Source organism: Aotus nancymaae, unplaced genomic scaffold, assembly GCF_030222135.1.
Source record: "Aotus nancymaae isolate 86718 unplaced genomic scaffold, 86718_ANA_hifiasm-v0.15.2.pri h1tg000018l, whole genome shotgun sequence".
Lineage (NCBI taxonomy): Eukaryota > Metazoa > Chordata > Mammalia > Primates > Aotidae > Aotus > Aotus nancymaae.
Window position 1 is genome coordinate 4,158,941 of NW_026988430.1, and position 17,067 is coordinate 4,176,007.

The 17,067-nt window shown below is 41.3% G+C and overlaps 2 protein-coding genes across 2 annotated transcripts in view; one reads left to right on the plus strand and one right to left on the minus strand.

Annotated features, from left to right (window-relative positions):
• The first annotated feature begins 285 nt into the window (after nucleotides 1-285).
• Nucleotides 286-17,067, plus strand: part of LOC135275676 (putative coiled-coil domain-containing protein 144B) — a 64,628-nt gene continuing 47,846 nt past the window's right edge. The window contains exons 1-2 of the mRNA XM_064378000.1: nucleotides 286-344; nucleotides 699-1,013. Coding sequence (XP_064234070.1) covers nucleotides 286-344; nucleotides 699-1,013 — 374 coding nt within the window. The remainder of the gene's footprint in view (nucleotides 345-698; nucleotides 1,014-17,067) is intronic.
• LOC135275685 (D-3-phosphoglycerate dehydrogenase-like) lies at nucleotides 15,252-16,331 on the minus strand. Its single transcript, XM_064378022.1, has one exon. The coding sequence runs from the start codon at nucleotides 16,329-16,331 to the stop codon at nucleotides 15,252-15,254; it is 1,080 nt and encodes a 359-aa protein (XP_064234092.1).

Here is a 17,067-nt window from a genome sequence, read left to right on the forward strand (position 1 = left end):
AACCGGGTCGCCGGCCGCACGGCCCCTGGGCAGATGCGCGCGGCGGCTGCGGCTCCGAGCGGGGAGCGGCTGCTCTGCCCCATCCCCAGGCAGCGGAATGCCCAGAACTGGTCCCCTGGCTTGGGCGCCAGCCGAGTAGGAGCTGGGCGGGCAGTGGCGTCGGGCAGGCCCTTCCCGCGGGGCGGGCAGCTCGCTTTGACCCAGCCGCCTGACTCAGCTTGTGTCCTGGCAGCGATGACTCTGGGGCAAGTCCGCTGCGGTGGCTAGCCCGGGGGCGGCCAAGCGATGGCGGCACAGGGGCGGGAACTGGTCCGCACGCCTGAACTCAGCAAGCCGAGGAGCAGGTGCGCGGCGGCGCTGTGAGGCGGCGCTCCCTGAGGACAGGCGGGCTGGACGCCGCCACCCCGAAGGACCCGCCAGCCCAGGCCGGCGCCGGAGCTACAGCGCCACCTGTAGGCCAAGGAGTTTTCTCCGGGAGGCGGGGGCCTGTGTGTGCGGGTGCGGTGACGTTACAGGCGCTGACTTGCCGTTACCCGCGTGGCTGGGCGTCACCCGTGAGGCTTGGCGGTGGTCGCTTGGCTTGACATTTCTTACTTGGCTTGGTGGTGCTCCTTTCACTGACTGGAAACCTCGGGCTTTCCTCCTGGGAGGTTGTGGCCAAGGCAGTAACTCGCTACTGTTGGCCTCCTGGGGTGGAGAAAAGCGGGGAGGGGCGGGGAGAGGAGGGGAGGGCCTGAGGGGTCTCCGAAGGCGGCAGTCTCCGCCATGAGGAAGACATTTAGAGGCGGGATCCCGGAGGACCAATGGTCCTCGGGCTCCCTCACCAGCTGGCGGCGCGACAACTCGGGCGACGGAAATGAGCATGATGAGGACGGCTTCGCCCCGCCTCGATACCGCGTCCACCTGGAAGATCTCGACGAGCTCCACAGCGCTGCCTGGCGGGGCGACGTCCCCGGGGTGGAGCGCGTCCTGGTGCCCGGAGGCCCTGGCGTGGACAAGAGGGACAATAACAGGTAACGGCCAGGCGAAGAAGGCGGGCGCGCTGTCCTGTCGGGGACCCGGGCTTTCTGGTGCCCACGGGCTCCACGGCACCCCGGATGGGGAAACCTCGGAAGGGTCGGGGGCCCAGGCCTCTCCGTGAGCCAGGAGCAAATATAAATGGTTATTACTATTGCAAAAGTGTTGCTCTACTTTACAGGAGTTTTAACAGTAAGATTTTTTTCTTCCCAAGACATTTTCCTGATTTCTTTAATGTGATATGTGCCTGTTATTTTTAAAACCTTGTTTAAACTGTTTTAGAACAGATCTAATTACGAGTTTCATGTCTAAGAGTCATTGTCTGTATGCTCCAGCTGTCTGATGTAGCATTCATCTTCCATTCTTAGTTTCCTTGTGTTTTACACTCTTCCTTTCAAGTTCCTAGGAAACACCTAGACTTCATGGGACTAATCTTTGTGCTCTCATTCTGTTCTCCAAGTGGAGTCATTTTCTCTATTTTTCCCTGGTGAGCTCCTATTTTGCCTCTTCTGTAAAGCCTTTCTTGTGTTAAAATATAACTTTTCATATATCAACTCTTAAACCACACATTGTATCATAATTGTATATTACTTGTTTTTTGAGGCAGGAAATATATATTTCTTTACATGTTGGTAATTCAGAAGTGTGTTTTTAAATTAATGAATTGAGATAGGGAAGAGTTGGAATTTTACAAAATTGTTTTTTATTTCTTATCAGTAGACTTATTATAAAACATTGGCTTTTTATAGTTTTTTTTTTTTTTTTTTTTTTTGAGACAGAGTCTTGCTCTTTTGCCAGGCTGGAGTGCAGTGGCCCAGTCTCAGCTCACTGCAGCCTCCATCTCCTGGATTCAAGTGATTCCCCTGCCTCAGCCTCCTGAGTAGCTGGGACCACAGGTGCATGCCACCATGCCTGGCTAATGATTTTGTATTGTAGTGGAGACAGGGTTTCACCATGGCTAGAATGGTCTCAATCTCCTGACCTCATGATCTGCTCTCCTTGACCTCCCAAAGTGCTGGGATTATAGGCGTGAGCCACTGCACCCAGCCAGATTTTTTTAAAGTTGTGGTTCTGCATTATATATGAAGGAAGTAAAGAAAAATGAAAATAAAAAATGGACCTCAAAATAATGTGATTACACCAATGTTTGAGAAGGCTAATTTAGTAACCCATGGTCTGCTGCAAGTAGATGATGACAGTGGTTTAAGTGAAATAGATGAGGATGAAAGGAGGTAAAATTTAAACGTTCTTTATTTCTCTGAGAAGGAACATTTGCAGTGGTTACTTTTTCTGGAAATAGAATAGTATAGACTGCCAAAGCTAGAAGATACTCAACTATATCAACGCTGAAACACCGATTATTCTAAGGGCTGGTGACTTTGACAAGGAGCAGTTTCAATAAATAATTGCTGTGGAATCCTGACTATCGTGGATAAGCATAGATACCCCTTGAGGGAATGTCTTTGGGAAAGACAGTAGAGAAATGGGTGATATTTGAAGAAGAATATGGAATTCAGGGATTTTTCTTTTTTTTTAATTTTAAAATAGAATCTTTTAGAGTGTGTTTGTAGGATGCTGGTAATGATCAGGAAAGAAGAACATGTTTATGAGATTTAGTTTTCTTTGCATGTCTCAGTGTTTGAAAGCTCGACTTACTATCTTTTATAGGCTTTTAGCAAACTAATTGTCCTTAAAATGTTTATTCATGTAGAGTTTTATGGTCAGAGTTTGTTCCTTCAGCATTGCTTCAGAAATGTAACATTAGTCTAACTGATCATGTAAATGTGAACTAAAATTTAAACTGTTACATATAGATTTTTTTAAATTGTGAAATAATAAACATGCGAACACTTAGGCCATACTGAACAGAATTTAAACATCCCTTGATGAATAGGTATGATTTGCTAAGGTACTCTAAAATGTCAGGCGTATCAACTTTAGAGTTGTTGAGATTCTGGGGAGAAGGGGAGGGTTTTGTTCAAGTACTTTAGAAAAGCTAATTGTTGACAGTCTATAACAGATTATTACTTTTGGAATATAGAGTTTAAAAAAAAATTAATCAAGTTGACCCACAGTGGATTCTAAAGTTCTAAAGTATCAATACACCATGTTTCCCTGGACCAGCATTGCCATCAGCGTGTATTGTGTGCTCAATTAGTATTTATTTGTTAAATGTGTGAATACATGGGTGAATACATGAATGAATGCCTGTTGATGAATTTCATTAAAAATGATTTTTAGTTTTTTGAAAGTAGGTTTCCAAACTTGCCTCTGTATAAAGTTTTTTTATTAGAAAAAAATTGCAAGATTCTGAAATTATTATTTATAGTTATAGTTAGAAATGGAATGACAGTGTGGATTCATCATCCATCTGGAGTTAATTTTAGTGTAAGGTGTCAGGAAAGGATCCAGTTTCTGCTTTCTGCACGTGGCTAGCCAGTTTTCCCAACACCGTTTATTAAACAGGGAATCATTTCCCCATTGCTTGTTTTTGTTAGGTTTGTCAAAGATCAGATGGTTGTAGATGTGTGGCATTGCCTCCAAGGCTTCTGTTCTGTTCCATTGGTCTATATCTTTGTTTTGGTACCAGTACCATGCTGTTTTGATTACTGTAGCCTTGTAGTATATAGTTTGAAGTCAGGTAGCATGATGCCTCAAGCTTTGTTCTTTTTGCTTAGAATTGACTTGGCTATTGCGGGCTCTCTTTTGGTTCCATATGAAGTTTAAGGTGGTTTTTCTCCAGTTCTGTGAAGAGGCTGTCATAGGTAGCTTGATGAGGATAGCATTGAATCTATAAATTACTTTGGGCAGGATGGACATTTTCACAATATTGATTCTTCCTAACCATAAGCACGGAATGTTTTTCCATCTGTTTGTGTCCTCTCTTATTTCCTTGAGCAGCGGTTCATAGTGCTCCTTGAAGAGGTCCTTTACATTCTTTGTTAGTTGTATTCCTAGGTATTTGATTCTCTTTGTAGCAATTGTGAATGACAGTTCATTCTTGATTTGGCTCTCTGTTTGTCTGTTATTGGTGTATAGGAATGCTTGTGATTTCTGCACATTGATTTTGTATCCTGAGACTTTGCCGAAGAAGCTTATCAGTAAGGAGATTTTGGGCTGAGACGATGGGGTCTTCTAAATATACAATCACGTCATCTGCAAATAGAGACAATATGACTTCCTCCTTTCCTATTTGAATATCCTTTATTTCTTTTTCTTGCCTGACTGCTCTGGCTAGAACTTCCAATACTCTATTGAATAGGAGTGGTGAGAGAGGGCATCCTTGTCTAGTGCTAGATTTCAAAGAGAATGCTTCCAGTTTTGCCCATTCAGTATGATATCAGCTGTGGGTTTGTCATAAATAGCTTTTATTATTTTGAGATATGTTCCATCAATACCTAGTTTATTGAGAGTTTTTACATTAAGGACTGTTGAATTTTGTTGAAGGCCTTCTCTGCACCTATTGAGATGATCATGTGGTTTTTGTCTTTGGTTCTGTTTATGTGGTGAATTACGTTTATAGATTTGAGTATGTTGAACCAGACTTGCATCCCCGGGATGAAGCCTACTTGATCATGGTGGATAAGCTTTCTGATGTGCTGTTACAATCAGTTTGCCAGTATTTTATTGAAGATTTTTGCTTCTATGTTCATCATGGATATTGGCCTGAAGTTTTCTTTTCGTGCTAAGTCTCTGCCAGGTTTTGGTATCAGGATGATGTTGGTTTCATAAAATGATTTGGGAAGGATTCCCTCTTTTTGGATTGTTTGGAATAATTTCAGAAGGAGTGGTACCAGCTCCTCTTTGTATGTCTGGTAGAATTCAGCTGTGAACCCATCTGGACCTGGGCTTTTTTTTTGTTAGTAGGCTATTAATTGCTACCTCAACTTCAGACCTTGTTATTGATCTATTCAGGGTTTTGACTTCTTCCTGGTTTAGGCCTGGGAGGGTGCAAGTGTCCAGGAATTTATCCATTTCTTCTAGGTTTACTGGTTTATGTGCAGAGTTGTTTCTAGTAATCTCTGATGGTAATTTGTATTTCTGTGGAATTGGTGGTGATATCCCCTTTATTGTTTTTTATTGCATCTATTTGATTCTTCTCTCTTTTTTTATTAATCTGGCTAGTGGTCCATCTATTTTGTCGATCTTTTCAAAAAACTAGCTCCTGGATTTATTAATTTTTTGAAGGGTTTTTTGTGTCTCTATCTCTTTCAGTTATGCTCTGATCTTAGTTATTTCTTGTCTTCTGGTAGCTTTTGAGTTTTTTGATCTTGCTCCTCTAGCTCTTTCAATTTTGATGACAGGGTGTCAATTTTAGATCTTTCCTTGATTTTCATGTGGGCATTTATTGCTATAAATTTTCCTCTAGATACTGCTTTAAATGTGTCCCAGAGATTCTGGTATGTTGTGTCTTCATTCTTGTTGGTTTTGAAGATCTTTATTTCTGCCTTCATTTCATTGTTTATCCAGTCCACATTCAAGAGCCGATTGTTTGGTTTCCATGAAGTTGTGCAGTTCTGAGTTAGTTTCTTAATCCTGAGTTCTAATTTGATTGCACTGTGGTCTGAAAGACTGTTATGATTTCCCTTCTTTTGCATTTGCTGAGGAGTGATTTACTTCCAATTAAGTGATCAGTTTTAGAGGTGTGATGTGGTGCTGAGAAGAATGTATAGTCTATGGATTTGGGGTAGAGAGTTCTGTAAATATCTGTTGGATTTGCTTGGTCCAGATCTGAGTTCAAGTCCTGGATATCCTTGTTAATTTTCTGTCTTGTTGATCTGTCTAATATTGACAGTGGAGTTTTAAAGTCTCCCACTATTATTGTGTAGGGAGTCTAAGTCTCTTTGTAGGCCGTTAAGAATTTGCTTTATGTATCTGGGTGCTCCTGTATTGGGTGTATATATATTTAGGATCATTAGCTCTTCTTGTGGCATTGATCCTTTTACCATTATGTAATGCCCTTCTTTGTCTCTTTTGATCTTTGTTGGTTTAAAGTCTATTTTATTAGAGACTAGGATTGCAACTCCTGCTTTCTTTTTTTTTTTTTTTGCTCTCCATTTGCTTGGTAAATCTTCCTCCATCCCTTTATTTTGAGTCTATGTGTATCCTTGCACATGAGATGGGTTTCCTGGATACAGCACACCAATGGTTTTTGACTTTTTATCCAATTTGCCAGTCTGCATCTTTTGACTGAGGCCTTTAGCCCATTTACATTTAAGGTTAATATCGTTATGTGTGAATTTGTTCCTGCCATTTTGATGCTAGCTGGCTGTTTTGCCCATTAGTTGATGCAGTTACTTCATTGCACCAATGCTTTTTACCATTTGGTACGTTTTTGGAGTAGCTGGTACTGGTTGTTCCTTTCTATGTTTAGTGCTTCTTTCAAGAGCTCTTGTAAGGCAGGCCTGGTGGTGATGAAATCTCTGAGCAATTGCTTGTTCATAAAGGATTTTTATTTCTCTGCCGCTTATGAAGCTTAGTTTGGCTGGATATGAAACTCTAGGTTGAAAGTTCTTTTCTTTAAGGATGTTGACTATTGGCCCCTACTTTCTTCTGGCTTGTAGAGTTTCTGCTGAGAGATCTGCTGTGAGTCTGATGGGCTTCCCTTTGTGGGTAACCCGACCTTTCTCTCTGGCTGCCCTTAGCATTTTTTCCTTCATTTCATCCCTGGTGAATCTGATGATTATGTGCCTTGGGGTTGCTCTTCTTGAGGAATATCTTTGTGGTGTTCTCCGTATTTCCTGGACTTGAATGTTGGCCTGCCTTGCTAGGTTGGGGAAGTTCTCCTGGATAATATCCTGAAGAGTGTTCACCAGCTTGGATTCACTCTCTCCGTCACATTCAGGTACACCTATCAAACGTAGATTAGGTCTTTTCACATAATCCCATATTTCTTGGAGGCTTTGTTCATTTCTTTTTACTCTTTTTTCTCTAATCTTGCCTTCTCATTTTATTTCATTGAGTTGATCTTCAATCTCTGATATCCTTTCTTCGGCTTGGTCAATTGGGCTATTGAAACTTGTGTATGCTTCACGAAGTTCTTGTGTTGTGTTTTTCAGCTCCATCAAGTCATTTATGTTCTCTAAGCTGTTTATTCTCATTAGCATTTCATCTAACATTTTTTCAAGGTTCTTAGTTTCTTTGCATTGGGTTAGAACATGTTCTTTTAGCTCAAAGAAGTTTGTTATTACCCACTTTCTGAAGCCTGTTTCTGTCAATTCATCAAACTCATTCTCCATCCAGCCTTGTTCCCTTGCTGGTGAGCAGTTGTGATCCCTTGGAGGAGGAGAGGAGTTCTGATTTTGGGTATTTTCATCCCTTTTGCACTTGTTTCTTCCCATCTTTGTGGATTTATCTACCTGTGGTCTTTGTAGTTGGTGACTTTCGGATGGGGGTCTCTGAGTGGACATCGTTTTTGTTGATGATGAAGTTATTTCTTTCTGTTTTTTTAGTTTTCCTTCTAACAGGCCCCTCTGCTGTAGGACTGCTGGAGGTCCACTCCAGACCCTGTGGCAGCCTCTGCGTTCTTGCTGGGAACTGCACTCCAGAGCTGTTCCTATTTGGCCATCTTGAAGAATAGTCGCAGCTGTGCTTTTTAACATATGCATTGTTTACGGCTGGTCTCATACTACAATGGCAGAGTTGATTGGCTGTGACAGAGACGATTTTGCCACAAGTTAGTTTCAAAATGAAAAGGTCTGACAACCTTTGGTGTATGTATAAAAGCTGATTGACTCAAATCTCAATTTTAAATGTTCATAAGCTACCCCGATTGGAAAAGACAGTTCACCAAAAAAGATATACAGGTAGCAAATAAGCCCATACAGAATGTTCAACATTATTAGTCCTTAGAGTAATGCACATTAAAACCATAATGATATGAATACATATCCATTATAATGGCTGAAATTTCAAAATTTAAAAAACAGCAATAATAAGATCTTAAGATGCTACAGAACAACAAGAAATGTCATATACCTCTGGTTGGAATGGAAAATCAATTCAAATACCTTGGGAAACAATTCAATAGTTTCTTAATAAAGGAATAAAAAGGGACAGGAAAAGACTTTTATGGATGATCAACATGTTAACTCTCTTGATTATGGTGATGGTTTCACATGTCCATGCAATTGTACATTTTATATATGTGCAGTCTATAGTGTGTCAGTTATACCTCACTGAAACTGTCGACTGCTGGAACAATCATCTAAGACACTGGGTGGGACACAGAGAAAGACAAGGGTAGAAACGATGCAGGATAAAGCTAGAGGATTCAGATCTCTAACCTTACAGCAATGAGTAGTAGCAGCTGAGTTATAAGCAAAGGAATAACATGATCAGATCCGAATCTTTAAAAACATATCATTATGATTGCAGAGTAGACCATGGTTTTAGGAGGTTGGGTATTAGGGAAAAGAGTTCTAGGATTCCTAAGATTCCTGCAGCATTCCAGGTGGGAAAAAATGGTAACCTGACATTGGGGGAAGGCATAGGAGAGAAACGGAGCCAACAAAAAGACTGGGAGTGCCATTCACACCGAGAAAAGTACAGTGGAGTTATCATAGCTCTTTTGTGTACAGTATACATTCGTTCTCTTTTTAACACTGAGCATATTTCTGAGATGAACTTCACTATCATGCATCAGTTCTCAGCAATGTATACACACATTACTGCAGGATACATTAAAAGGTCTTGCATTTATGCAATGATCCTACCTTTGCACTGCATTTTAAGTTGTTCAATCAGCAACAAAAAATTCTCATAAGTAGAGCGAGACAACTCGCATTCTGAGGCTGTTTCAGATGGTCGCATTGAGTCAGCAAAGTCAGCCCCAGAATGTATTTGGTTTTTGACCTATAAGATAAATAATACTGTTTCACAATGTCCTAGAAAAATTTATAACATATGCTAAACGTACAGAACTGGTATTTCTCCATGGTTTTTTTTGTACGAGCAAAAACACAGGTACTTCTTTTTTTTTTTTTTTTTTTTTTAGGAAAAAAAAGGAAGAAAGAAAGAGAAAAAAAAAAGAATGAAGAAGAGGAAGAAAAAGGAAGAGAAAGAGGGAGAGAGAATTATTAGAGAATTTATTGCCCAGGCTAGAATGCAGTCTGAAAATGGGAATTGAAAACCTCTTTTATGCCAATAATTGTGCTTAACAATGGAGACAGGAAGGAATAAGGGAAGAAAATAACAAACAAGCAGCCAACCAATATTTCATTTAAACCTATGAAATGCTAAGCGATTACTGAGGAGTGATTTACTTCCAATTATGTAGTCACTTTTGGAATAGGTATGATGTGGTACTGATAAGAATGTGTATTTTGTGTATTTGAAGTGGAGAGTTCTATAAATGTTTATTAAGTTTACTTGTTCCAGGTCTGAGTTCAAGTCCTGGATATCCTTGTTAATTTTCTATCTCGTTGATCAGTCTAATATTGACAATGTGATGTTACAGTCTCCCACTATTATTGTGTGGGAGGCTAAGTCTCTTTATAAGTCATTATGAACTTGTCTTATGTCAACTCCTGCTTTTTATTAGTTTATTTATGTTTGCTCTCCATTTGGTTGGTAAATCTTCCTCTGTCCCTTTGTTTTGAGTCTTTGTGTATCGTTGCATGTGAGATGGGTCTGGATACAGCGTACCGATGGGTTTTGGCTTTTTATCCAGTTAATAATATATATGAGTTTAATACTGTCATTTGATGCTAGCTAGATATATTTTTGGAAAGGCTGATACTGGTTGCTCCTTTATATGTATAGTGCTTCTTTCAGAAGCTTCTGCAAAGCAGGCCTGGTGATGGTGAAATCTCTAAGTACTTGCTTGTTTGCAAAAGATTTTATTTTTCCTTTGCTTTTGAAGCTCAGTTTGGCTGCATATGAAATTCTGGGTTGAAAGTTCTTTTCTTTAAGGATGTTGAATACTGGCCCCCACTCTTTTCTGGCTTGTAGGGTTTCTGCTGAGAGATCTGCTGTAAGTCTGATAGGCTTCCCTTTGTGGGTAACCTGACCTTTCTCTCTGGCTGCTCTTAGTATTTTCTCCTTCATTTCAACCCTAATGAATCTGACGATTATGTGCCTTGGGGTTGGTCTTCTTGAGGAATATCTTTGTGGTGTTCTCTGTATTACCTGGAGTTGAATATTGTCCTGTCTTACTAGGTTGGGAAAGTTTTCCTGAATAATCTCCTGAAGAGTATTTTCCAACTTGGATTCATCCTCTTCGTCACATTCAGGTACACCTATCAAACGTAGATTAGGTCTTTTCACATAGTCCCATATTTCTTGGAGACTTTGCTCATTCTTTTTTATCCTTTTTTCTCTAATCTTGACTTCTCATTTTATTTCATTAAGTTGGTCTTCGAACTCTGATATCCTTTCTTCTGCTTGATCAATTCGACTGTTAATACTTGTGCATACTTCGCAAAGTTCTTGTGTTGTGTTTTTCAGCTTCATTAATTCAGCTATATTCCTCTCCAAATTGTCTATTCTTGTTAGCATTTCGTCAAACCTTTTTTCAAAGTTCTTAGTTTCTTTGCATTGGGTTAGAACAAGTTCTTTTAATTCACAGAAGTTTCTTATCATCCACCTTCTGAAGCCTACTTCTGTTAATGGAATGCATTCATTCTCCATCAGGGCTTGTTCCGTTGCTGATGAGGAACTGTGATCCCCTGTAGAGGGAGAGGCATTCTGATTTTGGGTATTCTCAGCCTTTTTATGCTAATTTCTTCCCATCATTGTAAATTTATCCACCTGTCATCTTTGTGATTTCCGACTTTCAAATTAGGTTTCTGAGTGGACGTCCAACTTACTGATTCCCAGCGCCGAAATGGGAGCAATCCACTGCGCTGGCCAAAACAGCGGTGTTAAGATTGATGGTGCTTTTCTGCCCGGAAATTGGCCAAAAGGGGACCCAGTCCCGCTCACTCTGCACCAAGAAGTTCTGCGCTGAGGTGCCAGCAAAACCACGGCACTGGCCACAAGAGTCGCGCTGGCGACCCATGGGGCTCCTCCACTGGGAATCTCCTGGTCCGTGAGCAACAAAAATTCATCTGAAAGTGTGGCATCCTCTCTTCTCTGCACTTTCACTGGGAGCTACAATCCCAAGCTGCTAGTGGTCAGCCATCTTGGATCTCTCTCAGGTACTTCTTAAAGAAACAGATTGTTCTTAGAAGGTACAGTTATCAACGGCTGTTTTTTAATCACTTTTTCTAAGCAAACAGCTTTATAACAAAATATTCTTTTTTTCCACCTTACCTTTTAGAACATTTTTTAAAAATAATATTTTAGATCATTTACTTTTTTTACAATACCTTGTTCTTTTCAGTAGATGTTTTATTTTCAGCCCTGAAAAAAGAAACAATTCCTTTTAGAAAAATAGCAAAGATGTAAAATATAAAGAATATCTAATACTATTGTTTTATCATACAAAATATCTGCATTTGTATTACTTCTGCTATTCATCAAGTGCACAGGTAATTTTTTTTTTACAGGTAATGCAAAACACAGTAATTTTCTACAATAGACATTAAATTATAAACAGAAACATTGACATTAAGGGATAAATAAATTTACTACTACCCCAAATAATTAAATTTAGGTCCAGCTTTCTGAGAGTAAAACCAAAAGAAAAAAACATGTTACCTGCATCATGTGATAAAAAGATATATATCAGGTTCTTCTCATTGTTGTCCTTTTCAATAAAAACAGTGTTTACAGGCACTAAAACCTATTTGGAAAATATTACTCACATTCTTATATAAGGGAAATCCTTTTTTTAATGATGATATTAGTTAGCTTTTTCTGGGCTTACTATGTAGGTACTATGCATCATTCTAAGCACTGTCCATGTGTCAAACTCATATAATCCTTTTAACACTGTGAGGTTGGTAACACTGTGAGGTTGGTAACATATTAGGTATTTTATAAAGAAAGAAAATAGGCACAGAAAGGCCCCATGACTCTCCTCAGCCGATACAGCTGGCCAGTAGCAGACCCAGCACTCAAACCCAAGAATTCTACTGAGACACCATCTCATGCTACTTAGAATGACAATCATTAAAAAATCTGGAGACAACAGATGCTGGAGAGGATGTGGAGAAATAGGAACACTTTTACACTGTTGGTGGGAGTGTAAATTAGTTCAACGATTGGGGAAGACAGTGTGGCGATTCCTCAAGGACCTAGAAATAGAAATTCTATTTGACCCAGCAATCCCATTACTGGGTATATATCCAAAGGATTATAAATCATTCTATTATAAAGACACATGCACATGTATGTTCATTGCGGCACTGTTTACGATAGCAAAGACCTGGAACCAACCCAAACGTCCATCAGTGATAGACGGGACAAGGAAAATGTGGCACATATACACCATGGAATACTATACAGCCATAAAAAAAACAATGAGTTCATGTCCTTTGTAGGGACATGGATGAATCTGGAAACCATCATTCTCAGCAAACTGACACAAGAACAGAAAATCAAACACCACATGTTGTCATAGGCAGATGTTGAACAATGAGAACACATGGACACAGGGAGGGGAGCATCACATTCTGGGGTCTTTTGGTGGGGAATAGGGGAGGGACAGTGTGGGTAGAGAGGTTGGGGAGGGATAACCTGGGGAGAAATGCCAGATATAGGTGACGGGGGGATGGAGACAGCAGACCACATAGCCATATGTGTACCTGTGCAACAATCCTGCATGTTCTGCACATATACCCCAGAACCTAAAGTGCAATAAAATATATATTAAAAAAACACAGCTGCATTCCAATAAAACTTTATTTGTAAAAATAAGAAGCTTCCCCACAGGTTGGATTTTACCCGTCCCTATTATGTGATCATGATTGTGAATAAAGACAGTTTTACTTCTTCCTTTCAACCCAGATAGCTTTTATTTCCTTTTCTTGCCTAACTGCACTGGCTTCAGTACAATGCTGCTCAAATAGTGAAAGGAGATATTCCTGTGTTCCTGATCTTACAGGGAAAGCATTCGGTTTTTCATCATGATGCATGTTAGTTGTAGATTTATCAGAGATGCTCTTTATCATGCTGATGACCTTCCCTTGTATTCTTTAGTTACTAAGAGGAATTTTTTTTTTTTAATCAGGAATGAATGTTGTCTTTTATCAAATGCCTATATCTACTGAGATGGTCATATGGTTCTTCTCTTTTAGTTTGTTAATGTGGTGAATAACTGATGTCAAACCAACCCTGTGTTTTGGGATCAACCTCACTTGTTTATGATGTATTATCCTTCTAATATATTAGATTTGCCAAAATTTTATTTAGAAATTTTTAAAAGACTATCTTTTAGAGTAGTTTTAGCTTCACAGCAAAACTGAAAGTAAGGCACAAAGATTATCCCTGTACTACCTGCCCCCACACGTTCACAGCCTCTGCAATCATCAGTCTCCCTCACCAGAGTGGTGCAGTTGATCTCACTGATGATCCTGAATTGACATATCATAATCACCCAAAGTCCATAGTTTATATTAGAGTTCAGTCTTGGTGTCTTAATTGCTGTGAATTTAGACAAAGGTATAAGGACATGTATATATCATCGTAGTATTATCCAAAGTAGGTTCAGAGTTTTAAAACTCCTTTTTGCTTCATCAGTTCATCTTTTCCCACCTTCCCCAACTCCTGGCTACCACTGATTTTTTTTTACTGTCTCTATAGTTTTGCCTTTTCTAAAATGTCATATAGTTGGTATTATACAATGTGCAGCCTTTAGACTGCATATTTCACTTGGTAATATGCCTTTGTGGTTCCTTCATGTCTTCTCATGACATGATAGCTCATTATTGCATGGCTGTACCAGAGGTGGTTCTGTCACCTAAAGGAGGCTATCTTGGTTTCTTCAGAAACTGGTTAAATTTTTATGTCCACGTTCATGAGGGACTTTTCCTTTTTTGTAATATCATTGTCAGATTTTGGTTCAGGGTAATGCTAGAGTGACAAGATGAGTTGTATTTCTCCTTTTATTTTTATTTTTTATTTTGAGGGCTGGGGAGAGGCCATGTAAAATTGTTATATTACTTATTAAATATTTGGTAGAATTCACCAGAACATAGCTATCTGGGCCTGGAGTTTTCTTTCTAGGAAGGCTTTACCTATGCTTTATTTTCTTTTATAGATATAGAACAGTGGTAGTTTTTATTTTTCAAGGAAAGTGTCCGTTTCATCAAAGTTGTCATGTTTAGTCACATAAAGCTGACCTTATTATATTGCTATTCTTTTAGTATCTGTAGAATCTATAAAATGTCATATTACTACGTTTCTGAAATTAGTAATTTGCATCTTCTTTTTTATGATCAACCTGACTAGATAGTTTTATCACTTTTTTTGACCTCCTCAGTGTTTGGTTTTAATTGATTTTTTTTCCTATTGTTTTTCTGTTTTATTCGTTTCATCTTTGATGTTATGGTCTGTTCAGTCCGCTATAACAAAATACTATAGACTGGGTGGCTTATAAACAACAGAAATAGATTTCTCACAGAAGTCCAACATCCAGGTGATGGCAGATTTGGTGTCTGGTGAGGGACCAATTCCGGGTTCATAGATCCCTTTTTGCCCCCTGTGTCCTCACATGGCAGAATGGGTAAATGAGCCCTCTGGGGTCTATTATATAAGAGCACTAATCGCATTCATGAGGGCTTGGCTCCCATGAGCTAATTACCTCCACAAAGCCCCACCTTCTGATAACATCACCTCTGTGATTAAGTTTCAGCATAAACTTAAGTTCTGGGAAGATGCAAATGTCAACCATGGCATATGTTTATTTATTTATTTATTTTTTGCTGGTAGGATCTTTTTTTTTTTTTTTTTTTTTGAGACGGAGTTTCGCTCTTGTTACCCAGGCTGGAGCGCAATGGCGTGATCTCGGCTCACGGCAACCTCCGCCTCCTGGGTTCAGGCAATTCTCCTGCCTCAGCGTCCTGCTGGTAGGGTCTTTATTAGATGGTTATTGCTGTACTACAGGGTCAGACGAGCGCCGTGTAAGCAGTGTCAGAGGCCTGTGTGTTCAGCCTAAGAATGTGGATCTTCTCTCCCTGTTGATCACAGTGGGAAGGTTTCTTCAGAAAAGCCCCAGAGGCGGGGAGCCGTGAGCCCCAAGGTTAGAAGTGGAACTGGAAGGCCTCGGTCACATGTTGCTTCCACACTTCCAGTCTGGGCAGCAAGGAGGAGATGCCCATGACGTGCCAGGTCTCCCCCTCTGACACCAGTCAAGTCTGGTAGGACAGCAGCCGTACGCCTGCCTCTGCCAGGAGGCCAATCGTGGTAGGCAGCATTGCAGGGTCAGAAGCCTGAGTCCGGAATAGGAGCAGGGACTGGCCCCTGCGGAGAGGCACTGCCGGCCTGAAGACAACTCCACTGAGCCCCTGCAGCACAAGTATGGTGCCCTGGACCAAACCCACAGCCTGGTAAGGGGCGCCTGCCAGGGCCACAGCCAGGAGATATTCCCCGAAGCCCTGCTCCCCTGGTGCTGCCGGGCTGTGGGAGGTGGTGACACTGAGGCCAGCCTCTTTCACCAGCAGCTTGGCGTTCACCAAGTTCACATCCGCCTGCTTGGAAGCCTCCTTCAAGAGGCCAACGATGACTGCAGGGCTTAGGTAGTTCCCAGCATTCTTCAGGGATGTTCCTTGTGTTATCACCTGGATGGTCCCTTTGGGAGACCCAGCCCAGGCTTTCATCAGTGTCCCCAGAGCTTCTGCTAGACCAATCCAAGGCTTGTTGTGTGGAGAGAAGGCGCTGGTAAGGGCCTGGGCATTTACAACCCCAGTGAGAGACTTCCCCTTCACCATGTCCACGAACTGAACAGCAATTTCCTCCCCACAGTGGCTCTGCACCTCCTTGGTGCTGGTGCCCAGGTGGGGACAGCTGATGACATTCTCATTGTCCACCAAGGTTCGGTCCTGTGGTGGCTCTTCTGTAAACACGTCCAGCGCAGCCCCGGCACACCGGCCCGACTGCAGGGCCCGGAGCAGGGCGCCTTCCTTCACGATCCCTCCGCAGGTGCAGTTCACCACACGTACCCGCTTCTTGCACTGGGCAAAGGTGCTGTCGTTCAATAAGCCTGTGGTGGAGGGCAGGAGAGGAGTGTGCACAGTGATGAAATCACAGAGAGGCCAGATCTCCTCCAGGGGCAGCTGCTGAACACCGAAGGAGGCCGAGACCTCTGAAGAAATGACGGGGTCATACCCTATCATCTTCATCCCAAAGGACTGCATCTGGGTAGCCACCTCTCTCCCAATCCTTCCCAGGCCAAGAATTCCCAGGGTCTTTCCATTCAGCTCTGTTCCCATGAACTGCACCTCGGCCATCAGCTCCTCTTTGCTAAGGTTCTGCTTCTCCACCACCTGCAGCCCTCCATCTTGCAAGATCCTCCGGCAGCAAGGGTCCAGGCTGTCACTGATGAGCACTTTCCGCAGATTTGCAAAGGCCATTGCTGGAGGTGGCCTCGGAATCGGCCACTGCAAGCGGAGGTGCTTAAGCCGAGAAGCTGCGGTTGGGCCTGGCGCGCCAGAGTCGGCATATGTTTGTTATGTCATTTCCTCTGCTTGCTTTGGGTTTAATTTGTTCTTTTTTTAGTTTCTTCTTCTTCTTCTTCTTTTTTTTTTTTTGGTTGCTTAAGATAGAAGTCAAGACCATTGACTTGAAAGTCTTCTAATATAGACATTAAGTGCTAAAAAAAATGTTAAGTACTGTTGTAGCTGTGTTCCACAGATGTTGATATGTAGTATTTTCATTTTCATTCCGTTCACAATACTCTTAATTTCTCTTTGCATCATGTCTTTGACCTAGGGTTATTTAGATGTGTGTTACTTTTTGAATATTTTGATGAGATATTTTGTTATTGATTTCTGATTTGATTGCTTTGTGGTCAGGGAACATACTTTGCATGAGTTAAATCCTTCTGACTTAGTTCTTTTACTAAGCTTGATTGCAGAACCTAGAATGTGGTGTGTTTTGGAAAGTGCTCCCCGAGTACTAGAGAAGCATGGCGTTGTTCAAGTCTACCCCCTTCTTGCTGATTTGCTG

Excerpts from the sequence above, each read along its gene's own strand:
- LOC135275685 (XM_064378022.1), bottom strand. The coding sequence starts at position 16,331 with ATGGGAACAGAGCTGAATGGAAAGACCCTGGGAATTCTTGGCCTGGGA.